This window comes from Vipera berus, assembly GCF_964194415.1.
Source record: "Vipera berus genome assembly, chromosome: 1".
NCBI lineage: Eukaryota > Metazoa > Chordata > Lepidosauria > Squamata > Viperidae > Vipera > Vipera berus.
The window spans coordinates 1,522,034-1,548,963 of NC_138202.1; the positions used below are offsets into that span (position 1 = coordinate 1,522,034).

A 26,930-nucleotide genomic window follows, 5' to 3' on the forward strand; every position below is an offset into this window, starting at 1 on the left:
AGCCGGATTCACTTAACAACCCCGTCGCTAGCTTAACGACTGCAGTGATTCGCTTAACAACTGTGGCAAGGAAGCTTGTAAACTGGGGGCAAATCTCACTTAACAAACGTCCCGCTCAGCTCAATTACGGTCGTGAAGTCGAGGACTGTCCTAGTCAGCTTGCCAGCCACGAGCCAGAGACCTTTCAGAAGCGCCGTGCGATCCGAGAGTCCTGTGTCGAGGGAGTGAAGTTGGCAAGGACGCTTTTCAAATCGTTTCCACCTTTGATCTTATTCCTGGCAAGCCACCCAGAGTGGCCCTCACTGGCACGACGGGAGGCGTATAAATTTAATAAATAAAGGAGTATAAACTGCCACCCACCCACCCTGCAAAAAAAAAAAAAAAAAGGACCAGAGAATCGAGGTAACATCAAATCACAAGGAAACATCTTTAATGTTGACAGATCTCGTACAGGACAGTTTTGGTCAGGTTTGTGTTCTACTCGCGCCCATTTCCAAATGCTCCCGTCGACAAAAAGGTTCCAAAAAAGCTACTTTCCAAAGGAAGGTAGGTAGGTAACACAATGATAGGGACTAGCTTTCTCTCCCCCCACCCCGCCCTGCCCCACCCCTCAAAAACTTAAAAAAAAAAGACTTTCCACAAGCTTCTTTCACCAGTCAGGAAGAGGCAAAAAGAAGTGAAAGTCACCCGTTCCTGGAAAAAGGACTTACTCCAGACACAATGCAATTTGTTGGGTTTTTCCCCCCCCCCCCTTGCAATGCAACCAGGTGGCACCAGGTGCAAAAGAACCGGAATTCTGCCAGGTTAAACAGTTTAAAAACTGCTACCAAAAAAGAGGGAGAGAGAGAGGGGGGGGGGGGGTAAAGATAGAAAAAAAATAAGGGGAAAAAGCCATCCCCCCCATTTTTTTATTTTTATTTTTTAAAAAGGGAAGGATTAAAACGATTCCGGAAAAGCAGCAAAGCTGTCTCGCCATTATTATATCCAGGCAGATTTTTTTTTTAAAAAAAAAGAACAAAAAAAGAACAAAAAAAAAGAACAAAAACAAACCATAAACGAGAATTACAAATCCACACTCCTGCTTTCCCACCCACCCCCCGCCCCCTGCTTCCCCCTCGGCGTTTTTTTTAAAAAAAGGTGGGACTTTTTAAGCGTTTCGGTCAATCCGCGATTTCCCGGCCACGGAGCTGGATGCCGTTCATCATGCGGCAGGCTCGCTCGGCCACCTCGGGAGATTCGAAGCGCACCACGCCACAGCCTTTGGACTTCCCGTTCTCCATCTTGATGTCCGCGTAGAGCACGTGCCCTGCAGAGAGAGAGAGAGCCCGCCGACCGTCAGGGGGTCTCCGCTGTTGGGCTTTTATGGAGGACATTTCTTGGCTCCCAAAGCTGGCAGGTCCTCGGTGGCCTCCCTCACCGGGGCGGTTTTCCTTGCAGACGTTTAGCTCCCCAAGCAAGGAACACCAGCAATGCTAGAAGTGGGAGGAGGCTTTCAGAGAGGAGGAGGAGGGAAGAAGAGAAGGATGGGAGGGAGAAGGGGGAGGGAGGAGGACGACTGTGGGGTTCTTGGTGCTGCCTGACCGGGGAGGGCGGTTTCCATGCAAAGGTTTCATTCCCCAACCAAGCAACATCAGCAATGCTAGAAGTGAGGTGGGGAGGCTGCAAAGAGGAGGAGAGGAGGAGAAGAGGAGGAGGAGGACTGGGGGTCCCTGGTGCTTTCTCTGGGCTTGGAGGCTTTTCTTGCAGACCTTTCATGTCCCAAACTAGGCAACATCCTCAGTGTTAGGAGGAGGGGAGGAGGAAAGGACGACGACTACGGGTTCCTTGGTGCTTGTTCCGTTGCAGGCGTTCCCCAACCCAAACCACGCAAGGCCATCAGGGCTAGTCGTTCCACAGACCAGAACAACAGAATCCACTCACAACGGAAGGCAAAGCAGCCCTCAAGAGACCCCCAACCTCCGGGGCTTTGAGCCCTTTGGAAGCGGGCCGTGAAGTGGCGGGCGAGCGTGCGCGCCCCCCGCTTGTGTGAGCAGCAGGCAAGCCCGTGTGCTCGCACGGAAGCATCCCCTTCCCCCCTCCCCAGTTGGCCGGTTCAAAAAACCCGAAAAGGTTGGGGAACTCCGCTGTAAAAGGACCAGACCGCCATCGTCTTCCCAGCAGACAAAAGGCCGGACGGTGGCCCTGATGACATTACGTAGTTCGGTGCTAAAACGTCTGCAAGAAAACCGCCGAGCTCAGACAGCACCAAGGTGCCTTCATTTCAACCCTGAGAAACAGTCTCCTTTGCAACGTTGAAAAGCTTCCTGCTGTAATTCAGCGGCGTTTTCCCCACCCTCTTCAAAGCAGCTACTCTGCTGGGCATCAACAGTGATGCTCGAGCAGGAGAGGCTGTACCATTCCAGACGGATGGCTGTCCAACCTCTTCTTGAAAGCCTCCGCGATGGGACGCTCGCAATTTCTGGGAAAATGGGCACGCGGGCTGGCCCTTAAGCAGAGCAGCCAGGGAAAGTCTTGGAAAAAAGACTCAGCGGCCGGGATGCCTCTCCGGTGCGAAAGATCGGAATCGTGCCGGCCAGGCTGTTTCCCCGAGACCCTCTAGGGAAGCGAGAGAAGGAAGACCGATGCCTTTGAAGTTCGGCGTTGAGAGAAGAACCCCAGGATACTCTGGGCAGGCCGGAAGAGAAACCGAGGGATCATCAAACGGTCAATTCCTCCCTCGAGGCACAAATGACCAGGCTCAGAGGATTCCTACTCGGACCCAGCTCTCTGGTGCTGGCTCTAATGCTGGGAAAGGGGGGGAGGGATAAAGAGGAGGAGGAGGAAGACTATGAGGTTCCCCCTTCAGGACCCTAACTAGGTAACCTCATCATGAAAGGTCTGTAAGAAAAGCTCAGAGAGCGCCAAGGTCCCCTCATTTCAACTCTGAGCTACAAATATTCTCCTTTATTTGTTTTTATTTATTAAATTTGCCGCCCCTTTTGAAGCCTCTCCGCAGTGTCACATCAACACCGGCTTTCAAGGAAAGAGCCCCCCGTCCCGTCCTTCCCCCCACTTATTCCACTCCTGGCTCAAATCAGGGAGCAACCCTCACTCCACCTGGGGACCAAAGAGGTTGCGCAGCAGGGGCTTAAGCCCAAGGCAATGAGCCTTGGTGGAGCAGTGGGCTGATGCCTCCTTGTAACACCAGCTGCCTGCAATTAGTGCAGGTTCGAGTCCCACCAGGCTCAAGGTTGACTCAGCCTCCCATCCTTCCCAAGTAGATAAAATGAGGACCCAGATTGTTGGGGTGGGCAATAAAAGCTGACTTTGTAATAATGCCGCTTGGGGGGGGTGAAAGCCCTAATAAGCAGGCATATACATAGAATGAAGGCTATTGCTAAGCACATTGATTTGTGCTTTAAATTGTAAGCCGCCCTGAGTCTTCGGAGAAGGGCGGGATATGAATGGGGTTAAAATAAAATAAAAAATAAAATAAGCGGGGAGAGGGGACGCCCCCCCCCGTTATTCCATCCTCTTCCTGCCTTCCTAACAAGGCCTGCAATTCCTCCCCGCTTGGTAGGTTACAAACCGCCCCCCCTCCCCCCGACTCTCTGATCCAGGCTACGCGAGCGACTTACCGCATTCGTTGAACTTGTCCTTCAGCATCTTCCAGGTGAAGTCAAAAGGAAGCTGGGCAGAAGAAAGAGAAGAGGCAACACGACGTCATCCCGTATCTGTGGTCTGGCCAGGTAGGAAGCCGGCCTCAAACCCCACCGGATGCCCACCCCCCACCCCTTTGGTCGGTGGTCTGCTATTTCCAAAGTGGAGAGCATCTCCAGCTTGACCACGTAATGTGTTTTGGGGTTGGGGTGGAAGAAAACGGGGACAACCAAGAGGGAGAGAGAGGCGGGGCAGTTTTAACTGGATCCGCACACAAGACTCAAAAACACACGAGAGACGCCGCAGCAGCCCGGCTCAACTCACGTTTCTCACAAAAATCTGGCAGGCCTTCCTGGCTACTCCGGCGGCAGCCGCAGCGACGGGTCCCCCGGTGCCCAGGGCGCCAGTGAAGTTTCCGGCAGCAAAGCTGCCACGCTCCATGTCCATGCTTCTCTCGAAGGTGCTCCCCATGGGCAGCCCGATCCGGTCCAAGCCAGTGCCCATGCCCTGGCTCAGGGCCGGCCCCATGCGGTCCATGCTGCTGGCCGCCGCCCCCATGCGGTCCAGCCCCATCCGGTCCATGCTGGGGGCCGCCAAGCGGTCCAGCCCCATCCGGTCCATGGGGGCGGCTCCCAGGCGGTCCAGCCCCGCTGGCATCCTCTCCATCACGGGGCCCATCCCCGCCGGGACCATGCGGTCCAGGCCCAGCCCCATCCGGTCCACCCCGCTGCCCATGCGGTCCATGGCGCTGCTCACACGGTCGATGGTGGAGCCCATGCGGTCCAGGCCGAAGCCCAGGCCGGCCCCCATCCGCTCCATCCCGGGGCCCATGCGGTCGAGACTGGAGGCCAGGTGGTCTAGCCCCAGCGGGGCCATGCGGTCAATGCCCGACCCCATGCGGTCTACTCCGGAGCCCATACGGTCCAGCACCAGCCCCATCCGGTCCATCTCGGAGCCCACGCGGTCAATCCCGTGGCCGATCCCGGTGGGCAGCCGGTCAATGCTGGGGGCCATGCGGTCCAGTCCAGGGGCCATGCGGTCAATGGCCGGGATGGTGGCGCCACCACCGCCGCCGCCTGGAGGAAGAGGAGGAAGAGGCAGTTCTCAGTCCCGGCTGGAAGAGGGACCCTCAGCTGGTACCCAGAAGCCCCCCTTCGTCTGCTGAGGAGGTGATGTAGTGGGTCCTGCCGGGGAAAAGGAGAGCATGCGAGGCCAGGAGGGACGGGACGGGATGGGGGGGAGGGAAACCAGCCGTGCCGGGATGCATTCAGCCACGTGGGACCTCGGCGAATTAGCAGGTGGCTGGTTGAAGAGGGACAGTTGCCACCTCTGGGGCATGGCGTGGGTGCCCACAGAGAGGGCTCTCAGTGCCACCTCTGGCACCCGTGCCATAGGTTCGCCACCACTGGGCTACACTGAACCCGAGCAGCCCATAATGTGGCTTAACTCGGTGCCAGGGATGTTCTCCATCCAAGCAAGATTCCTTGGGGAATGAGACTCAAAACCCAAGACTGGAGGCTCTGGGCAGAGATCCTTCAGTCCTTCCCTAACGCAGACCCAGCACAGGAGATGCTGCTTTGGCGAAGTATATCTTTAATGCTCCGCTTTTAAGTGTTTTCTGCTTTTAATACTGTTCGCCATCTTATTGTCCTTCTTTCTTGCCCGGGGAGGGGGCGAAAGAGAGGGAAGAAACATCCCAGCGGAACAGGTTTTGTGGTCTGGGAAATAGCCTGGCCAGACACACATCGTGGCAATCTTTTCCTCCCTCCCATCTCTCTATCCTTCCTTCCTTCCTTCCTTCCTTCCTTCCTTCCTTCCTTCCTTCCTTCCTTCCCATCTCTCTCCTTCCTTCCTTCCCCCCTCCTTCCCTTAGAAACCTGCCATTCCTCCCCACTTGGGAAGCTTCCAGAGGGCAGCCTAGCATTTGATGCTCAGATCAGACCCTCCCTGCACCCATAATGCACTCCCTACGTACATGCTGGGAGCGGAGTCCAGATGACATACCTATGCCTCTCTCCAGAGTGTCTCCAAAACTACGGGGCATCCCCATTTCGTTTCTCGGGAAGTCTCTTTCGAATCCCCCTCCGATGGCTCGGTCCATCTCTGGAAGACAGGGAAGAAATCTCAGCCTCCGGACTGGATGGCCAAAGGCCAAAAGCCAGCGTCCTCTCTGGGTTTCAGGCACCGCCTGGCTGCAGCTGGGCCCCTTCAGCCGGTCTGTCCCTCAACTCCCCCCTATTCAGACGCGGGAATCTCCACCCACACATGCAATCCTTGAGCGGCACTTTTGTCCAGGGACACCCACCAAGAAGCTGGGTCACAAACCAAGGAGCATCCCGCCTGGGGTTTTTGCTCACCGAAAAAAAAAGAGAGAGGCCCCTAGGAATCCTTGCAGCCAAAGAGCAGAGGGGCTGTCCTCGAGTTAGCAGCATAATGGATCTCACCCATCACGGTTGTTAATTTGTGACCAGTTTGTAAGTGACTTTTTTTTGCAGCGGTTGTTAAGCAAACAACATGGCCGTTAAACAAACCCAACAGTTTGCGATGGGCCGATGTCTTCCCCCGCCTCCCCAAAAAACAGAAATACCAGGTTTTTTTGGGGTCAATGCCATTGTAAAAACAGAATCACGCGAATGCAGGATGCTGCAAACAGCACCTGCAGCGCAGTCACACGACTGTGGGGAATTTGGGTGTGTGTGTGTGTGTGTGTGTGTGTGTGTGTGTGTGTGTTTGACTGTCACGATTTTGAATCCAGGTTGCAAGTACTCCCCCGAGGTAGATGGTGGAAACTTGTCAGTCGCTAAGTGACTGTATGTGTCTACACTAAGGGATAGCTGAAATGCAGCTGGGAGCTCCATGCTTGCTTAGGAGAAATCAGGAATTGCTTTTTTACAAGGAAAGCCGACAGCAGGATGAAAAGCATTCAGACAGCATCATCTAGTCCAGGGGTAGGCACCCGTGGCTCTTTTATGACTCATGGACTTCAACTCCCAGAACTCCACGAGTCATAAAAGAGCCACGGTTGCCTACCCCTGGGCTAGTCCGCCAGGTCGATCCCAACAGCGGACAGACGGACGTGCCTCCAAGCCAAGGGCCTGCCAACGCAGGCGCCTCTTCCTGTTTGCCTTTAGCAGCTGCCCGCCAGAAATTTACACAGCCTCAGGACCAGCGACACGCACGGGGTCCCGCTGGGGTGTGTGTGCGCGCGCGGGGGCAAGAGGAGAAACGGCAAGCGAGGCGTTAAGGCTGCAGGCTCTTACCACTCATCCGACTGAGGTTCATCCCGGAAGGAAAACGGCCCAGGCTCTCCATTCCACTGAACGGGCCCTCCATCCCTGAAACGGAAGCGTCGATGTTCAGCTCCCGGCTTTGGGGAGACCCGCAAGTGGCCACTCGCGGCGAAGTGGGGGAAGAATTGACACCCCCACACCCATTTCTTGCACTTATTAATAACCCAGCGGACCGGGTCGTCAAGAGCCTCCACTGCCGACTTCCTCCATCGGAGGGACTTACCTCCCATTTTATTCATTCCGAAACCCAAGCCTTCGATCCCCATCCCTAAAAATAAAATAAAATAAAGTGTTTGTGCGAATGCACACACCAGAAGTCGGGGGTGGCCAATCCCTTTCGCCTTCCCCAGCAGGGAAGAGCAGAAGACAACTAAAGCAGCAACCTTCGGGTTACTGCGTGGTGGCGCAGTGGTTAGAATGCGGCATGGCAGGCTAATTCTGCCTACTGCCAGCAGTTCGTTCCTGACCGGCTCAAGGCCGACTCAGCCTTCTGTCCTTCCAAGGTCGGTAAAAGAGGACCCAGATGGTTGGGGGCAAACAGGCTGTAAACCGCTTAGAGGGGGCTGTAAGAGTGCTGTGAAGCTGTATATAAATCTAAGTGCTGTCTCTTCTTTCCTTCCTTCCTCTTGTAAGAGACCTGGTGACGCAGTGCTTAGTTAGAAGGCAGCATTGCAAGCTGACTCTGCCCACAGCCAGGAAGTTCGATCCTGACCGGCTCAAGGTCGACTCAGACTTCCGTGGTCAGTAAAACGAGGAGCCAGTCGGTTGGGGGCAAAGAGGCTGACTCTGCAAACTGCTGAGAGGGGGCTGTGAAAGCGCTGTGAAGCGATATACAAGTCTAAGGGCTATGGCTATTTCTGATTTTGGGCCCCTCTGTAGGGAGCAAACAGCCTCAGACTGGCTTCCTTCGTCGTAAAGCAGTCCCCCAAAGCTTCCCAAGCCCAAGGGGCACCTGGGAAACTCCCAAACCGGTCAGGAAGGCCAAAGAGCGGAGCAGAAGGGAAGAAAATCTGTTGTGCAATCCACAATTGAGGAAGGAGAGGGGGGGGAATCAAGGACCCCAAAAGGTGAAGCAACAGGTGAAAGACTCACCTCCGGGGCCGAGGTTGCCCATGCCCAGGCCTTTGTTCAGGTGATTGGCGTCAATCGGTATTCCTCCCGGCCCCAAGCCCATGCCGATGCCCCCAAGGCCATCTGCAAGAGTGATGGACAACGGAGAGTCAATGCCTCGTTTCTCATTTAGGGAACAAACAGCTACGTCACAGAATGGAACAGGGGAGGAAAAAGCCTGGTTGACTCTGATCTAGCCAGCCTGGGTGTTTTTAGTTCAGCCCGGAAAGAGAACGCAAGACTTCTGCCTTCACAACAGACACAAGGGAAGCCCGCCCAGCTTGCTCTGAAGTAACACACACACACACCCAAAGGCTTAAACGGAAACACTTTTGCCATCTGCAGGAACTCTGATTAGCATCTCTAAGAAACGAAGCCTCTTTGGGGGGAAAAAAGAAAATAATATTTGCAGGGCAAAAGCAGACCAGGCTCCAATGGCTGAGAAGTTCAGCGTTTTGCCTGCTTAACTACAGGCGGCCTTTTCATGAAGTGGGGGGGGAGGGAAGGGAGGGAAGGCTAGATGGGATTTGAGGTTGATTTTCTAAAAGGTTCTGGGCTGAAATATTTCCTAACGTTTCAGCACAGCCGAGGATCTGATTCTGCGCATTTAGAGCCTTTTTTTAAACAAAGAAAGCGGGGCAGATTACATCGTGTTGTTTTCGTGTGAACTTTTAAATATTTGTTTTTACATTTTTATGGCTTTTAAATAGTCAAACACCATTTAAAGCCACTGAAGTTTCCACAATGGTAACCCCAAAAACAAACGCCTTATGGAAACAAACGACAATAAAGGTAAGCGACAACTTAAAACAGGATCACTTACACTTCATTTAGTGGCTGTTCAGTTACAACGGCACAAGGGGGGGGGGGGAATTGACTTATTTTCACGCTTGTGACCTTTGTAGCATCCCCACGGCCATGAGATAGATATTCAGAGGCTTGGCAACTGGTTCATACTTAAATCACCTGATCCCCTTCTGCAACCTTTTGACAAGCAAAGTTAATGGGGAAGAAGCCAGATTCGCTTAGCAACCGGATTACTAACTTAGCACCTGCAGCGACGCATTTCATAACTGAGGCAAGAAATGTCATAAAATGGGACAACGCTCAGCTAACAAATGCCTCGCTTTAACAACACAACCTTTGGGCTCAATTGTGGCCATGAAGCCGAGGAGCGCTTGTTACTTCAAAAGCCAAAATGTTGAAGTCAAGCAAATCCAAAGCTTTTCAACCCTCTTTCTTTCTTTTTCTTTCTTTCTTTCTTTCTTTCTTTCTTTCTTTCTTTCTTTCTTTCTTTCTTTCTTTCTTTCTTTCGGCACTGGGGGTTACAGAAGGGCATCGCTTCCACCTACGTGACATTAGCCTAACAATTTTAATTTCCGCCGGAATCTTCGGGACGTAAGCGAACTGCAGGTAAACCGCAGGTCAGTTTTGAGGATTATCTGCCAAACCGAGTCAGGGATCAGAGGTGTCCACAAGGGCCTCAGAAAAAGTCAAGATGGCGGTGAGAACCACATGACGCACATTAAAAGGAGAGAGAGGAAACAAGAGAGAACGAGAGAAGAGAGAACAAGAATGAGAGAACAAATAAGAGAACAAGAAGAGAGAGAACGAGTGAGAGACAAAACGAGAAAACGCTGACTAGCAAGGTTGTGCACTTTTTAACCACCTTCCTGTGAAGTTAGCCCTGCTACATTTTAAAGGAACTAGGCGCGGAATGCCACAGGTATCCTCTTGTGAAGAGGCCAACGAAGACAACGAACGCCTTCCGTTCACTGCTGAACGACAGCACGAATCACCGAGCACAGCCCCTCTCCGCGGGGAACGGGCGGTTAAGAAATACAAAATGCAAATAACCAACGAACAAAGAGCCACGCCTCGATATTAAAAGTTACGTGGGGTCCTTGGGTGTTCTCTGAGGTGGGCTGTTTCTTTGCCCTGCTCGCGTTAGCTAAGCTCGGAGTAAGGCAACTTCTGCCAGGAAACCACCCAGCTCAGAGAAGACCAAAGGCCGCACAGTTCAACCCGGGCCTACAAATATCCTTGTCTATCGATCCAAAAAGCTTGTCTTGCGTATGTTCTCAGGCAGGCGCAGAGAAGAGCCTCGGAGCTGCTTTCTGCGAGCGTCCCTGCTCGAGGCACGAGCCCAGCTCGGTCTGCTTCGTCAGGGGTTCCATTTTCAATTTAACGAGACGCTTTTACTTGCAAAACAAATTCATTCAACTGCTTTGCAAGCCACATCAGCACTCTTTATCGTCCGTGGGGAGGGCGGGGGGGCGGGTGCCACGCAGAGTCAAGCCCTTCTCCGAAATTCCAGACTGGCTCCCTGCTTCAAAATGTCTCCTGGCTGGGCTCCTGAACTAAAGGGAGGAAACTAATCTAACGGATTTTTTTTTCTTGGTCTTCCGCCCGTTTCTCCAGCCCAATCAGGCGCCCTTCCCCTAGCGAGCTCAGAGGACTTACGAGGAAGCTGCTGGGGCCGCTCCGGAGGGAAGAAGTCCCCTTTTGGCAAAGCCCGTTCGTCCTGAAACATTAAAGAGAAGCTTAATGGGGGGGGGAGGAGGGGGGAAGAGACAAGGAGGGGATGGGTGTGGGCAGCCCTGCCCTGATTATCCCAAAGGTGCTTTTCTTCAGGAGGCAACTGGACATTCTTACGTTTCCTTTGAAGACGTTTCGCTTCTCATCCCGGAATCTTCTTCAGCCTTGACCGGATGGCGGGGAAGGATTTATACTCCTTGCAGACCGCCGGTCGTTTGCCTTCCTAGTTTAGAAGGTTGTTGAGGCCACTCGGACCCCGAGGACAAGATAAAACCTCCAAGTGGCCTCAAAGGCCCTCTGAAAGTAGGCAAATGACCAGCGGTCTGCAAGGAATATAAATCCTTCCCCGCCATCCGGTCAGAACTGCAGAAGCCTCTTGGAGAAGCAAAACATCTTCAAAGAAAAAGAAAGTCCAGTTGCCTCCTGAAAAAAAAAAACCACCTTCGGGACAACCGTGACCCGGGTGATGGAGAATCTGCATAGACCAAGGGTAGGCAACCTCGGCTCTTTGATGACTCGTGGACTTCAACTCCCAGAATTCCTGAGCCAGCCAGCTGAAGTCCATGAGTCATCAAAGAGCCGAGGTTGCCTACCCCTGGCGCACACACACCCCGCCCACCCCCGCTTACCATCTTGACATGCATCGGCCTGTCGAAGAGCAGCTGCCCGTTGAACATAGCTAGCAGTTGAGTCAAGGCTTTCTGGTCACACGTTGGTCCGAAAGAGACCGCAAAAGAAAACAGCGCAAACCCTTTTGTGTCCCTCTTTTTCTCTGCTCAGAAACGCTTGTCAAAACCTCCCCCCCCCCAACGGTGTTATGTTTTCATCAACTCGCTCCCTATCATTCGAGAGAGAGAGAGAGAGAGAGAGAGAGAGAGAGAGAGAGAGAGAGAGAGAGAGAGAGAGGGAGAGAGGCACTGGGGACGGAAAGAAAACTTTTTTTCTATCACTGCAGCTGATCTCATGAGGCTTCACTTCAGCCTCACGCTCTCACCTGAGGGGGGGGGGAAGAAAAACACCTCTTGCTTTTGCAAAAGCTGCAGCCTGTGTGTGTGTTTGTGGAGTGTGTGTGTGTGTCGAACTGCATTCGGCAATGGAGGGGGAAACAGGCACTGCTCGGAAGCTTCTGCCAGAGGGATCCGAGATCAGGCAGATCCCCACTTGGCCACTGGATGGTTTGGAACAAGCCACCATCCAGCCTCGGAAGAGATTCGAGACCAAAAGGGCGCTTGGAAAGGTCTTAACTCCCCAACGTGAGGAACTTCCAACGCTCCGCATGGCCGTCAAAAATCAGACTTTAAGCCGGCTGGGGTTTGAATGGACACCCACCCACCCAGCCTGAAGAGGCGAGCAGCCGCCTCCGGCGCTGCACGCGAGGGGACGGATGGGTCTGTTGCTTGTGGATGGTTGCACGGGTGTTCCCTTCACATCTCAGCCAATTTCAATATTTCCCTTATCGGTGGGCCTTGCCTTCCCCCCCCCTCCCCGTTTGCCCGCCTTCCGGCGAGAAGCCTGAACCGACCTCCACGCAAAAAAGGCAGTCGGGATGCGGGAGGTCTTTGCGCTGGCCACTCACCCGTGAACCCCTTCGCGGCACAGTGCGGGGCGACTGTTAGGGGTGGCGATTCCCAATCAGCGTCCAGAGGCAGGGTAAGCCTCCAACCCCTTCAAGCAGACGACCCACCCAGCCCGTTCCGCTCCCCAGATCCCAATTCCGGCCCAACGGAAGGATACAGATGGCCTGGACGGCCTCGATGGCTTGCTCGAAGGTGACGGTGCCGATGCCCCGACTCTTCCCGTCTTTGTCTTCCAGGATGTCTGCTCGGACGACCACCCCGGCCATGCCGAAGACCTCCTTCAGCTTCTTCCAGCCAACCTTGTAGTCCAGCTGAAGGAAGAAACGGGGGGGGGGGGGGGGAGAGGACCAGGGAGCAACGATTAGACGTAAGGTTGGATCTTTAAAACATGGCGGCCACCCCCAGGTCACCCCTCAGGAACAGATGCCCTGTCCACCGTTAACGGGGAGAGGTTAGCCGGATTGTCTGGGACGGGGGCTTTTTAATGCCAAGGACGATTGCGCCCCTGCCAATCAGGTGTGACTTTTAAGGCAGGTGGACAGACTGAGGAATTCTGGGAGTTAAAAGTCCATCCATCGTGAAGTTGCCACGGGCGGGAAAGCCTGGGCCAGGCCAAACCGCGTGTTAAGTCTGGCACGATTCTCTGTTGCCTGTAAGCAACAGAACTTTGGCTGAATCGATTTACCTCCTTCTGGGGCTTAGCCCAGGGGCCGGCAACCTGGGCTCTTTTACGACTGGTGGACTTCAACTCCCAGAATTCCTCAGCCAGCATGGGGGAACCATGGCCCTTTTACGACTGGTGGACTTCAACTCCCAGAGTTCCTGAGCCAGTGTGGCTCAGCATGGGAACCTCTCCTTTTCCCCTCAGCAAGGCTGGCTCAGGAATTCTGGGAGTTGAAGTCCACCAGTCGTAAAAGGGCCAAGGTTGCCCACCCCTGGCTTAGCCTGACCCAAGCCCTGGGCTGAACCCAGATTTGCCAAGGATCCCGGTTAAGAGATAAGAGCAGTTCTCCAATCCTCCCAGACAACAAGAGCACTTAAGGCTTATATATCGCTTTACGGTGCTTTCACAGCCCTCACTAAGCGGTTTACAGAGTCAGCTTATTGCCCCACCCCCAACAATCTGGGTCCTCATTTTATGGACCTCGGAAGGCTGAGTCAACCTTAAGCCGGGCGTGACCGAAATTCCTAGCTGTGGGCAGTGTGCTGCCACCACATGGCTGTGTGGAGAAATCACAATGTGGGCAGTCAGACCCTCCTACCCTATGATGTATTTACTTTTCCCTCCCCTTTCTGGGATGGACTTCCTCCTCCTTTGTCCCTAGAGAGTCCATTCTCTTTTAGCCTGAAGACATGGGGTAACTTGCAGACTCAATATGCAGTTCCTGGGAATACTACCATTTTCTAACTATTCTGGATCGAGGCTGTTGTACTTTAATTAATCTCTTAAGACTTCTATGGTCTGTATAAACAGATATCGTTAACATTAACAGATCTCTCCAGATAGTTTTGAACTCGTAGAGACACTTTTTATCATATAGAAATACCTTTATTGCATGTAGAGTTGAATACAGTAGGTGGATGCATTCAGATGACCTTTGTACAGCATTTCCAAGATATTTCCAAGGTATCTCTAAGGTTAGAAAATGGTAGTATTCCCATGAACTGCATATTGAGGAAATACTTCATAGGGTAGGAGGGTCTGACTGCCCACACTGTGATTTCTCCACACAGCCACTTGGTGGCAGCACAGGCAGAGTCAGCCTGCAGTGCTGCATTCTAACCACGGGGCCACCAGGGCTCTTACAAGAGAAAGAAAGGAAGGAAGGGAGAGAAAGAAAAGGAGAAAGAAAAAAGGAAGGAGGGAGGGAAGGAGGGAGGAAGGAAGGAAGGAAAGAAGAGGGAGAGAAAAAGAGAAGGGAAATAAAAAGATGGAGGGAGCAGAAGAGAAAGAAATAGAGAAAAAGGAAGGAGAGAATAGAGGGAAGGAAAGAAAAGAAAGGTAGAAAGAAAAGGACACGAAGGAGGGAGGAAAAGGGAGAGAATAGCAACAGCCCTCTCTAAGCGGTTGACAGAGTCAGCTTATTGGCCTCCCCCAAATTTTGGGTCCTCATTTTATGGACCTCGGAAGGCTGAGTCGACCTTGAGCCAGTCGGGATCGAACTTCCTGGCTGTGGGCAGAGTCAGCCTGCAATGCTGCATTCTAACCACGGCACCCCCAGGGTTCTCAACAGCTTGTACATCTTACAACCATTAAGTGAACCACGCCATAAGTTTAGGACTATATTATCTTGCTACTTGACACGCAAGAGCCAGGAAGGATGGTTTGCACCGGGCTGACTTCCCTTCTGCCAGAACACGACCGTCCTTTCAGCCCCGAGGACCAGATTCTGAAAGGCAAAGCGCCCAGCGGGACAACTTACATTGGCCACGAAAACGGTGCTGCCCAGCCGGCCGGCTTGCAAGGCGTGGATGATCTCGTTAGGGATGTTGGGGTTATTGAGAATGCTGGGCGGGATGTTAATCATGCCAGGCCCGCCGGGGCCGGGGCTGATGCCCATCCCACTGCCAGAGGCCGCCATGGCCTTCTGGACGGCTCTTCGGACGTGCTCGCCGTCGGGGTCCTAGAACAGGGAGAGAGACACTTTCAGCCGCCCGCAGGGCAGGGAGCAGCTCTCAGCACGGCATTTGCGCAGCGCTGGGAAAATGGAGGCAACCTGGGAAGAAAGGAGGATCAGGGGGAAAAAGACTGGATTGTGCGGCCCCTGGACAGATTTACCTGGAAGAGGTTAATGTTAAATACGTGAATCCAGACAATATGTTGTTTGCTAAGCACTGAAGATTGCAATTGTTAAAAATCAATACAATATTTTGAGAGAAAGAGAAGGAGAGAGAGAGGGAGAGAGAAGAAGAGAGGGATGGATGGATGGATGGTCTTACCTCCTTCACCTTCAGGGGTCTCCCACTCAGGCTGTGCTTGTTCAGCACCTCCACAGCTTTTTTCATGCTCTCTTCCATCTTGAACTCCACCACCCTGTGGGCAAAACGTAAGGCGAGGGAGGGGTGAATCTCCCAGGCTGGCTGGCCGGGTTCCAGCCCTGCTCAGGGAAGGAGGGGTGGGGGGGCACTGCTACTTACGCGCAGCCCTGGCGAAGCCGACGTGGAGAATCGGGACAGGCGAAGGCAAGAAACAAACGGGGGCGGGGGGGAAAGGGAACAGAAAAAAACCAGTGTCAGTCCAGGGTCCAGTGCAGAGGGCCCTTCAGATATTCCTCTTCCACTCGATCTTAAGAGGTTAAGAGACTTAAGAGGGGTCGTGGCTCTTTAGGGTCGTGGCTGCCCTTCCAAGCAACAGTAGAACTGCTGCTCGCTGTAGCGCCAGAAGCTAAGCCTACATGGCCAAAGGGGGGGTGGGGTGGGGAATGCAGAAGCCACGATGGGCAAGACAGGCACCAGTTTCTCTCTTTCTCTCTCTCTCTCTCTCTCTCTCTCTTGGAACCTCTCGACTCTGCGAGCTCTCCCGTGCCTCTAGGCCGGCCAACGCCCGACCCGCTCGCCTCCACAAAGTGGCCTTGGGGGAAGGTCCGGCAGGAGCCTCCCTCTCTGCGCCGACAAGGCCCCCCCACAGACAGCTAGACGTTCGTTCGGAACATTTAAGACACGGACGGCCAGAGAGCTCTGACATTTATACAACCTTGCTTCCTTCCACACCCGAGCTCACGGAGGCCGGCCACAAGAACCACACGAAAACAGTTAAGCTAGAAAGGTAGGGGCATTCGGGAGGATGCCGGTTAAGGATCCAGGCTTAACATCAGACAGCCAAACACCAAGGAGCGCAGCGGCGGCGGCGGCAAAGGCGCCGCCAGGTGTAGCAGACCCCTTTCCACCTCCCACCCGCCACCCCCGCCCCATCGCCCACCCGCCCGCCCAAGCAGCTCTGGGCCACTGCCAACGAGAGAACCACGCTACCACATCCACGCCGCTCCTTGCCGCCCAGTCGCGTGGGGCTCCACACCACCATCACACACATTTGTCAAGTAGTTAAAAATCCACGGAAGAAATGCTCTGGCAGACTTACCCTTGACTTTCCTTCAGCGTCCATTAAGAGCTCCACGTATGTTACCTCACCAACTACAAATGAGATTCCAGACGGTACATAGACCAAGGGAAAAAGCCAAGAAAACAAGGGGGATTTAGAACAGTCGTCAGCAACCTCATTCTCTGCCTTGTTAGGAAGCCAAGGAAGGAAACGCCTCCACTGGCTAAGCTGCCGCCACTCGGCATTACCGGCGTGCAGCATATTGGCGGCACCAGAGCCGTTGACCTTTCCCTTCCCGACGTGCCAATCGTTGCCACACAGTGGGAAGCCACGTTTTGTGTGTGTGTGGGGGGGTGTTTAGGTATCTTGAGCACAACTCTGTCCCACACTGTAAGAGAGCGCTCGCTTAAATGGAACATGTTAAGACTTTGCGTTACGCCTTATTCTTTCTCATCTACAGGGCTTCAAAATGCCACACGGACCTGACAGCAGCTTGTTTAGTGACCGTTCAGAGTTACAAGGGCACCAGGGTTGGGTGGAGTGACGTCTGGCCGTTTTTCACACTTACGACCGTCACAGATTAAAATTCGCATGCTTGGCCACGGACTCGTGTTTAGGACGGGCCGCCAGGGGTCACGCGATCCCATTTCGCGAAGGCTCCCATTAAGCCAAGGCAGTGGGGGGGGGGGGAAGCCAGATTCGCTTAACGGCTCCATTACAGAGCAGAAGCAGCTTCTGGGATGAGAAGCGGAACGTCTTCAAAGGAAAAAAAACCAAGTCCAGGTGCCTCTTGGTTTTGGGTTGTTTTTTTTTGTTTTGTTTTTAAAAAAGCTTTGGGAGCCATCACCTGTCACTAACTTAACAGGCGCAGCGATTCACGGAATAATTTTGGCAAGAAAGATCGTAAAAGGGAGCAACACGTATTTCGGCGCCTCGCTTAGCGACAGAAAGGTTGGCCTCAATTGTGGCCATAAGCCGAGGACTGCCTGTATTTGCAAATAAGATTTACGGGTAGCTCTTGTGTAATGTCAAGTCACTGGCACCGCACACTCCTACAGCAACACGCTGTGCAGCCCAGCCTCATCTGGCCGTGCCAATCGTGGCAGAAGTTCCACCGGTTAGGCAAATCTCACCCAGTCATGCGGCCCTTTGCGACCAGCTGCCGGGTTCCCCCTAGACGCTGCTTTTCAGCAGCCAGCAGTGCAAGTGGCAAGCAATCGGACGGCGGGGTCACGCAAACGTCGCAAGCTGGTTGCAAAGGCCCACATTGCCGGACTGTGGGAATGCTGCTGCCACGGCTGAAACTACTAGGCCAGCTCCGTAACTTTTGAACAGGAGGGGAAAGAGAAAAAGAGAGAGCGCTGCAGCGTTAAGCCACCGCATCAGAGACAGTGGAGCAAAGAAATGAACTTCTGTCTGGAATTCTGCTCCGGCTATTGCTCCAAGCTCTTTCTTTTCCATTTCCATCTCAGCAAATATTTCTCCTTCGCCTTCCGACACGTTCGAGTTCGAACTATAAATGAGTTTAAAGCGGGAAAAGTGAGAAGATGTAAGAATACAATATACACCCATCCAGGAGGTTGACTTTTGGTGTGTGTGTGTGTGGTGTGTGTGGTGTGTGTGTGTGTGTGTGTGTGACTAGACAGATGGGCGGCATAATCGTTTGCTGAAGCACCCATCCAACCTGGAGCGTAATAACTGCCCCCTAACCTAAGCAAAGCTGAATTTCCCCTTTTGTAAGAAATAATCCGAACTGTGTGGGCTGCTCAGACAGATCTTCTGCTATCTGGTAAAAGAAGTGTTTTTGTTTTTGCGTGAACGATCGGCACCAATCCGCCTCCAGGGATTCCAGCAATGAATATCACCTGAATTGGCGGGCTGGGAAAACATCAAGGGCCACTGGTGCAACGTTCGAATGGCGAAGATGCTGCACGCCTGTAACTCTGAAGCTTCACCAACAAATGATCAGACTAAAATGACCTCGCCGAGGGGAGAGGCCACGGTTAAACATTTCAAGGCAGGCATCCACGCACGGACCCCGTGAGGGATCTGAACAGACCACAACACTGAAGTCTCCTCAGCCATATACTTACAGGCACCTCTGCAATAGGACTATTACTGCGGGCTTTTAACCTCCCACAATTCTTGAGTGGTGGAAGAGCAGCAGGCGGGCAACCGTCAGCATGGATCTGCTGCTCCATACCTGAATCCAGGGGCCCCGTGGTGCTTTGTAGACAAAACCCCATCATTCTACCCACGTTTAGAACCACAATGGGGGAGGGGTGGGGTCTTGGCACTGCCCTCAAATGACATTTAAGAGCTCAGAGGGCTTCCGAAGAAGGCTGGAAAAGCAGCTGGTGGGGAAATGCCGGTTGCGCCAACCTCAGCTGTAGTCACTAACTCCGAGAACCTCAGAAGCGCTAAGCTCTCTTCGGCAGAGAGAATGAAGCCCTTTCCCCATTTTCCTCCTGGGAGTATCCTCTGGAGAGGAGAATAGAGGAAACGACCCCTCCCGTTGGAAGGTGGCATCCAACGGGGTGGATTGTGAACCGGAGGGGGGGGAGGAGAGAAAAAGGCCAGAAAACGCCTGGGCTCCACGTGGTGACACCTCCATGCGCAAAGGCACTCCCCTCTTTGCCAATCTTTCACACGCAGCGTGGGTCAAGAACTGACACGCCCCAAAGCAACCGTTCTGCCATTCGTCGTTTCATGTGAACAAAGCCACAGCTAGGAGGAGAACGGAAAGTCCTCACCTTCCTGATGAGTGAGGTTTCTGGTGCTCTCAACATTTCCCCTCCCCCCCCCCAGGGTTTATGCACTTAACTAGGAATGGCTGGCCCACCCCTAAGGGGGGGCCCTGCGTGCCATTTGCTCACAATTCCCGTCAGCCCTCTCTCCTCCACCACGTTTCAGCCACAGGTACACCTTGGCCCCTAAGCGCAATCCAAAGGCCTTGCTGTCCGGTTTTAGGTGTTTTAAGAGAGGCTCGCAGAGATTGCCAACAGGCCTCATTGCCCACGAAATGACCGCTCCAAAAATTAATCAGGTCAGCATCCTCGCGCCCATTCCGAATTAAGTGTTGCCTTCCCCGTAGATTGCCTGGAGGTGAAATTGCCTCGTTGCAACACTATTACGGGCTTACCAACCCCATCCGTTTTTCTAACGCCGGCCCGCCTGCCTTGGATTTCTGAAGCAGGCTAAAGCAGAGGGCTTTTGACCCGACAAAACTAAGCCGCCGCAGGCGTTCTCTTTGCAAATTTGCGAGGCCCGGCTGCACGAGCCCATCTCCCCCCCCCACCCACCCCCTTGAGCTTCCCTCTTAAAACAAATCTTAAGATATTCAACCACCGAGCGAGATTTCGTCAACGAGGAAGACTGCTGCTCTCCCCCTTCATGGAAACTGGATCGTTGATCCAGGAAGGCTTTCAGAAGGCTTCCGGTTTGAGAGGGGGGGGGGGAGAGTGTATTTTCTTTAAAAAAAAGCAAAAAAAAAAAACAGAAGCCCACAATCCAAATCTCTTTGACGCTCCGCCTCAGCTCTCCCAAGAGCCTGAAGGCGCTTTTGTGCCCAACGCCTGCAGATCAAAAGATGTGTCCTGCCAGGGCACAGCCGCTAGCATGCAACGCCCAGAAGCGCCTACCCTCCCGAAAAACCTTCGGTGCTCAACATGGCTACGGCTACCCAAACCGCTTCCGGCCCGTTCACGTCTGCTGGATAAAAGAAAGAGGTCACGAGGAAAAGAGGCCACGGTCCGGGCAGTCGTCCGTCCCGCCCCCCCCCCCCCAAGCCCTGTACCTTTCTCCTTGACCAGGTCCTTCAGGTACTGCCACTTGACGTCAAAGGGGATGTTGGTGATGAAGGCTCGGTATCTCTTCGAAGACGGGCTGGGGTACGGCTCAAAGCGGCTCCCCCCTCCTCCTCCCCGTTTCGCGCTTTTTTCTTTCCTTTTCTCATTCTGGCTGGGCCAGTCGCCTTCACTGCAACCGGGAAAAGGAAGAGGACCGAGTCAGACCAACCCATCCCCCCCCCCCAAAACCAGGTCAACGTTCGCTCGAGAAGCCTAAAAGGCTAGCCAGGAAAAGCCACAGGCCACGCTTCTCCAACCAGGCACGTAGCGCTAAACCTAGGCTTTTAAAACAAGATGCGGCCAACCTGGCTCGTGGCACTCAACATCGCAGCAATTGTGCGCCACGTGTGTAAACCGGCAAGTCCCAATACAGTACCTTCATTAACTCAGCAGGGGCGTCTCCGACTGTTCTTAGTTTTTAAGCTCCTTCGTGCTTTACGTGGACTTTGCAGGTGCCCAATGTACAGCTCGGGTGCAAGATAATCTCCAATTTAAGAAACAGCTGCCTACTCCGTGCTCTGATGTTCACGTGCAAAGTTCAATTCAACCTATTTATTGTGGGGTGGTTGGTGCTCTCGGAGTCGTTTCATCGCCAAAGGATGCAACTTTATCAGTGCTAGGCTAGCTAGCATCCCAGCACTGATGGTGTTACCTAGTTGGATCCCGAAACGTCTGCTAGAAAGCCACCAAGCTCAGAGAGCACCAACCACCTCACGGCTTAACTCTGAGCTCAAAGTATTCGCTTCTATTTAGCTCTTATTCGTTTCTTTAGTATGTATGCTGCCCTTCTCACTGTCAAACGACTCTGGGCAGCTTACCGTATAAAAGCGTAATATAAAAGTCAGACTGAAACCATTCAACATTAAGAAATAAAGCATTAAAATCAATCAGGAACTAGATTTAGAAAGGGAACCAATGGGTAACTTACATAGCCTATCCTTCCACAACGGCAGGGAAATGAACACCACCCACTCCTATCCTCTTGAAAAAGGAGGCAGACTCTACGGAAGCTACAGCTTTCTTTATACTTTTTAATAATTCTGTTGAGTTTTGTGATTGATTCTGTGGCTTAGAAACACAGACAGCTGCTGTTCTATTCTATTCCATTCCGCTCTTACTCTATCCTATTCTATCCCTATCCTAATTCTATTCCTATTCTTATCCCTATCCCTATGCCGTCCCATCCTATTTCTATTCTAATTCTAATTCTATTCTATTTCCCCCCAAAAGGCAGCTCGACTTCTTTGAAAAACTCCAGTTGCCTTTTGGAAAAAGAAACCTTTGGTTTTCTATAGAAAGAAACCTTCTATATCTTCTTTTAAAAAAAATTGTTGGACGATTTATTTATTTATTTATTTTTGGGACTTATATGCCGCCCTATCTCCCAAAGGACTCAGGGCGGCTTACAACAATAAAAAACAACAATACAAAAATTAAAAAAGAATTAAATAGCCCCAAAATAAATTTACAGTTAAAAATTAAAACATATTTAAAAACCCATCATCAACCCTTAGGGCGGTTCCTGCCTCATGGGCGCGACCTGTCGCCTGTTTCCATACTCCCCTTAATGACGGGTCCAAACTTTGGGACTCCGAGAGGTGGTTGGGCTTGGACAGGGGCCTCGAGTTAAGACGCGCTAAGAGGCCCCTGATAAGATTCTTAGCCGGTTATTTTAAGAGGTTAGGGAGGGGGAGGAAGGGGAGGGTGGGGAAGGAATCTGTAACCGGCACTCAGTCTGGACCTGTTAGAGGTCCCGACGGGACGGGGTCGGGGGAGGTGGCTGCTGGCGCTGGGAATGTGGGGGTGGGGCATCGAATCCCCACGGCGATAGGGCATGGCAGCAGGTGTTTGCGCGGAGGGCCATATCAACATCTGGGATCGCGCCCCCGCTATCTCCGAGCGGTAGCGCACTCCGACCCTCCGGTTAGCACCCTCCTACCCGGGGATGAGGGTGATCAGGCCCCTGAGCTCAGGTTGGTCTATTTTAACGCTAGATCCGTAGTTAACAAAGCTCCCCTCATCCGTGATCTGATCGAGGAGGAATGTGCGGATCTAGCGTGCATCACGGAAACTTGGTTGGGTTCGGAGGGAGGGGTGCCTCTCACCGAGTTATGCCCGCCAGGTTTCCGGGTGCTGCACCAGCCACGGGCTCAGGGCAGGGGTGGTGGGGTGGCAGTGGTTATTCGGGAGACTTTGTGTCCCCGGGAGGCCACCATTGTCCAGATGGCCGGGAGTGAATCCCTCCTCTTGAGATGTGGTCCTCGGGTTCAGTTGGGCTTGTTGCTCACATACCTGGCGCCCAGCTGTGTGGCAACAGCCCTGCCTGAGCTGCTCGACACCCTCTCAGGGTTGGCGGTGGAGTTCCCCAGGCTTATAGTCCTGGGTGACTTCAACCTGCCATCACTGGGGGGGGCGTCGGAGTTAGCTCGGGAGTTCATGGCTTCCATGACAGCCATGGGCCTGACCCAGGTTATTGAGGGCCCTACTCACGAGGGGGATCATACTCTCGACCTGGTGTTCCTGTCTGGACAGTGGTTGGATGATCTGGGAGGGGGTTCTCCGTCCATCACCCCTCTGTCATGGTCAGATCATCACCTCCTGAGGCTGGTTTTCCGTCATGCCATCCCCCGCCGCTGGGCGGCGGAACCGACCAGGTGGTTCCGCCCCAGGCGCCTAATGGACCCGGATCGGTTCCAGAGGGCGCTTGGGCCGATACCTATCACCCTTACCCACAGCCCAGTCGATGCTCTGGTGGAGGCCTGGGAAACGGCTGCCACCAGGGCACTCGACTGTGTTGTACCCATGCGACCTCTGACTCGGCGCAGATCCCGTTGGGCTCCATGGTTCTCTGTGGAGCTCCGGGAGATGAAGCGTCGGAGACGAGGTCTAGAGAGCGGTTGGAGATCCAGCCGATCCGAATCCGACCGATTGCAGTTAAGAACCTTCATAAGGTCTTATCTTGCGGCGATAAGGACGGCGAAGTCTAATTACTTTGCCGCCCTTATCGCGTCCGCAGATAATCGCCCGGCCGCCCTGTTTAGGGTGACTCGCTCCCTCCTTAACCAGGAGGTGAGGGAGGATCCCTTGCAGGGACGAGCCGAGGAGTTTAGTCATCATCTGACGGACAAAATCGCTCGGATCCGGACCGGCTTGGACTCTGACTGGGCAGAGTCTGATGTGGAGGAATCAGGCGGTCTTGAGCACGTTATCTGGACTGAGTTCGACCCTGTTTCCCCTGATGATGTGGACAGGATCATGGGGAGACTGAGCTCCACCACCTGTTTGTTGGATCCGTGCCCCTCCTGGCTAGCTTATGCGGCTCGGGAGGGAACACGAGGCTGGTTCCATGCAGTGATAACTGCTTCTTTGAAGGAGGGTGTCTTCCCTGCCGCCTTGAAGGAGGCGGTGGTGAGACCCCTCCTCAAGAAGCCTGCTTTGGACCCGGCTGTTTTAAACAACTATCGTCCAGTCTCCAACCTTCGCTTCCTGGCGAAGGTTGTTGAGAGTGTGGTGGCGCATCAGCTCCCTCTGTTCCTGGAGGAAACTGATTATCTGGACCCGTACCAATCGGGCTTCAGGCCCGGACACAGCACGGAGACGGCATTGGTCGCGCTGGTGAATGATCTCTGGAGGGCTAGGGACAGGGGTTGCTCCTCTGTCCTGGTCCTATTAGATCTCTCAGCGGCTTTCGATACCATCGACCATGGTATCCTGCTGCGGCGTCTCAGGGGGTTGGGAGTGGGAGGCACCGTCCTACGGTGGTTCTCCTCCTACCTCCAGGGCCGCTCGCAGTCGGTGTTGACAGGAGGGCAGAGATCCGCCCCGAGGTCTCTCATTTGTGGAGTCCCTCAGGGGTCGGTTCTCTCGCCCCTCCTGTTCAACATCTACATGAAGCCGCTGGGCGAGATCATTCGTGGTTTTGGGGTGGGGTATCACCAGTACGCTGATGATACCCAACTTTTTCTTTCCACCCCGAACCAACCCAGTGATGCCCTCTCCGTGATGTCCCGGTGCCTGGAGGCGGTCCAGGTCTGGATGGGGAGAAACAGGCTTCGTCTCAATCCCGCCAAGACTGAGTGGCTGTGCATATCGGCGTCTCGGGTTAACCAAGTTATTCCACCTCTAATGATGGGGGGTGAGGTGTTACCCCCCGTTGATAGGGCTCGCAATTTGGGCGTCCTCCTGGATTCACGGCTCAATTTTGAAGATCACATAGGAGCCGTGACCAGGGGGGCTTTTGCACAGGTTCGCCTGGTGCGCCAGTTGCGTCCCTATCTGGACCGAGACGCCCTACGCACAGTCACTCATGCGCTTGTGACCTCCCGTTTGGACTACTGTAACGCTCTCTACATGGGGCTGCCCTTGAAGACCACTCGGAGGCTTCAACTGGTGCAGAATGCGGCCGCGCGAGTTGTAATGGGGGTTTCCCGATACTCCCATGTAACACCTCTACTCCGTGAGCTGCATTGGCTTCCGGTTGCCCTCCGGGTGAAATTCAAGGTGCTGGTTATCACCTATAAAGCCCTACATGGCCTGGGTCCGGGTTATTTGAGGGAACACCTGCTGCCGGCATCAAACGCCCTTCGCCCAGTGCGCTCCCACAGGGAGGGTCTGCTCAGGGTTCCGCCGGTGAGAGATTGCCGGCGGGTGACACCCAGGGATAGGGCCTTCTCAGTGGGAGCGCCTGCCCTCTGGAACCAGCTGCCAGTAGAGCTGAGGACTGCTCCCGACCTCCGATCATTCCGCCGGGGCCTGAAGACCTGGCTCTTTGAGCTCTCGGGCCCAGGCTGAGGGGAAAATTTTAACTGGGGTTTTAATGTACAGGGTGAATTTAATGCTTTTTAAATTGGTTTTAACTTTTGTATGTTTTGATTTTTAATTCCCTGTAAACCGCCCTGAGTCCTCAGGGAAAGGGCGGTATACAAATGCAAATATTAAATTTAAATTAATTAAATTAATCCAGGTCAGCCTGATGGAAGAGAAAAGTTTTGAGGTCGCGGCGAAAGGACCGGAGGTCCGGGGCCATCCGAAGCTCAAGGGGAAGTTGGACGATGGACATGTGTTTATCCTAAGCCTGTTTAAATTCAATTATTGAAGATTGACCCACTATCTCTGCTGGAAGTTGGTTCCGAGCTTCCATGCTATTCTTTCTAACATCGCTTTTCAACTTCCCTCCTGTCAGTTTGAGGTTAGGCCCTCCGTGTCCCTTGATTTTTTCCTGAATGTTGGAAATACTGCCTTGTTCGCACCCTTCATCTTTTGGAAGGCTTCCTGCTTCGTCCGGAAGGGACAGAGAAGCACCCCGGCGATGGGCGAATAAATGGAAGGGCGGCCGAAAGGTTAAAACACACAGGGAAGTCCCGCAGTGGAGCCCATAATTTCTATTCCTAAGCGAGACGTTTGTTAAGTGAGCTTTGCCCCATTTTGCGACCGTTCTTGCCCCCATTAAGAGAGTCATTGTTGTGAAGTTGGAAACCCGGTCGTTAAGTGAATCCGGCTTCCCCCACTGACTTGGCTTGCCAGAATGGCGCCGAAGAGGATCACGGGACCGCCACTGTGCCCCCCCCCGGGACGCTGCGACCGTCAGAAATACGAGTCAGTGGCCAAGTGTCTAAATTTTGATCACATGACCGCAGGGGAGGCCGCGACGGTCGTTAAGTATGAAAAACAGCCAGAAGCCTCCCCCCCTTTTTTTTCCCCCAGGACCTTTGCAATGCGAATCCGGCTCCCCCATTGACGTTGCCTGGCAGGAGGCCGTAAAAGGGGATCACGTGACGATCGCCATAAGCCTGAGTCAGTGGGCCAGCGGCTGGATTCGGATCACGTGGTCATGCGGGGGAGGGAAATGGCGCAACCGTCTCCAGGGCCGTTGTAGCTTCGAACAGTCACTAAACGAACTGCTGTAAGTCGAGGACTACCTGTAGGGCCTGGTCGGAGGCGTCTCATTCGCAACGCCGGCCTTTTCCTTCCCGCAAGACAGGCCACTGCGGGCGTTGCCATCCCCTCCCGAGGGCAAAAAAAAAAAAAGAGGTGGGGGCCCATCCCGACGGGACTACATCTCCCATCGTCCCCTGCACAAGCGGCGGCAGAAGCGACCGGCCGAGAAAGGCGCCTCAGGCCTCCCGCCACGCCCGCGCATGCGCGCAGAGTCCACGGCCGAGGCCAGCCTGCTCCCCCCACACCTCAGCACAGCGATGCCAACCCGCCGCGGCCTTCCGCGCGCACCTTTTGGGCACTCCGTCGGCGATACCGTTGCCCGCCGCGTTTGCCGGCCCTCCTGAGCCCAGGCCGCCTCCGGGAACGACTCCGGTCTCCGCCATTTTGGGGCCGCCCTCCAAACCCGCCGCGGAGACGGAGCCCGAGACGACCGCCGCCATTTCCTTCTCCTCCTCAAACGAGCTCCCGCGGCAACTCCTACTGCGCCTGCGTCGGCGACGCCCAGCCCACCCGTTTTTTTTTTATAGCCTCATAGGCGACCAATGAGAGGGAAGCGGGGGATGGGGGGAAAACGACGGCGAGCAGCCACTCGCCGTTTCTCCACCCCCTCCTGCATGACGTCAGCGTTGCCGTGGTTGCCGAATAGTGGGAACAACGGGGCGGGGCTGGGGCGGCTCCAACCGTGGCCACTATTACGACATGTGGACTTCAACTCCCAGAATTCCCCAGCATGGTCGCCGCAGTAGGAAAAAAGATCACTGGAAGGTTTTTTAAGAGGCTAGCCCAGGGGTAGGCAACCTTGGCTCTTTTATGACTTGTGGACTTCAACTCCCAGAATCCCTCAGCTAGGCATGCTGGCTGAGGAATTCTGGGAGTTGAGGTCCACAAGTCATAAAAGGGCCAAGTTTGAAGGCCCCTGGGCTAGACAGTCACTTGTCTGAGACGGTATAGG

General features: G+C 53.8%; 2 protein-coding genes across 2 annotated transcripts in view; one reads left to right on the forward strand and one right to left on the reverse strand.

Moving 5' to 3' along the window:
* The window catches only part of LOC308677033 (nicotinamide riboside kinase 2-like), an 828,951-nt gene that overhangs the window by 133,112 nt on the left and 668,909 nt on the right, over positions 1-26,930 (forward strand). The window lies entirely within an intron of this gene.
* Positions 404-26,503, reverse strand: HNRNPM (heterogeneous nuclear ribonucleoprotein M). Its single transcript, XM_081343217.1, has 16 exons — positions 26,267-26,503; positions 19,990-20,171; positions 16,233-16,285; positions 15,293-15,300; positions 15,095-15,188; positions 14,578-14,778; positions 12,312-12,465; positions 11,207-11,256; positions 10,503-10,563; positions 8,022-8,123; positions 7,153-7,197; positions 6,900-6,974; positions 5,644-5,742; positions 3,964-4,715; positions 3,618-3,669; positions 404-1,306 (listed from the first exon to the last, which is right to left on the reverse strand). The coding sequence occupies exons 1-16, from the start codon at positions 26,416-26,418 to the stop codon at positions 1,161-1,163; spliced, it is 2,226 nt and encodes a 741-aa protein (XP_081199343.1). The 5' UTR covers positions 26,419-26,503; the 3' UTR covers positions 404-1,160.

Excerpts from the sequence above, each read along its gene's own strand:
- HNRNPM (XM_081343217.1), bottom strand. The coding sequence starts at position 26,418 with ATGGCGGCGGTCGTCTCGGGCTCCGTCTCCGCGGCGGGTTTGGAGGGC. Across the intron at positions 4,716-5,643 it reads CACTCTGGAGAGAGGCATAG|GCGGCGGCGGTGGTGGCGCC; the intron begins GTATGTCATCTG and ends CTCTTCCTCCAG. Across the intron at positions 1,307-3,617 it reads GGACAAGTTCAACGAATGCG|GGCACGTGCTCTACGCGGAC; the intron begins GTAAGTCGCTCG and ends CTCTCTCTGCAG.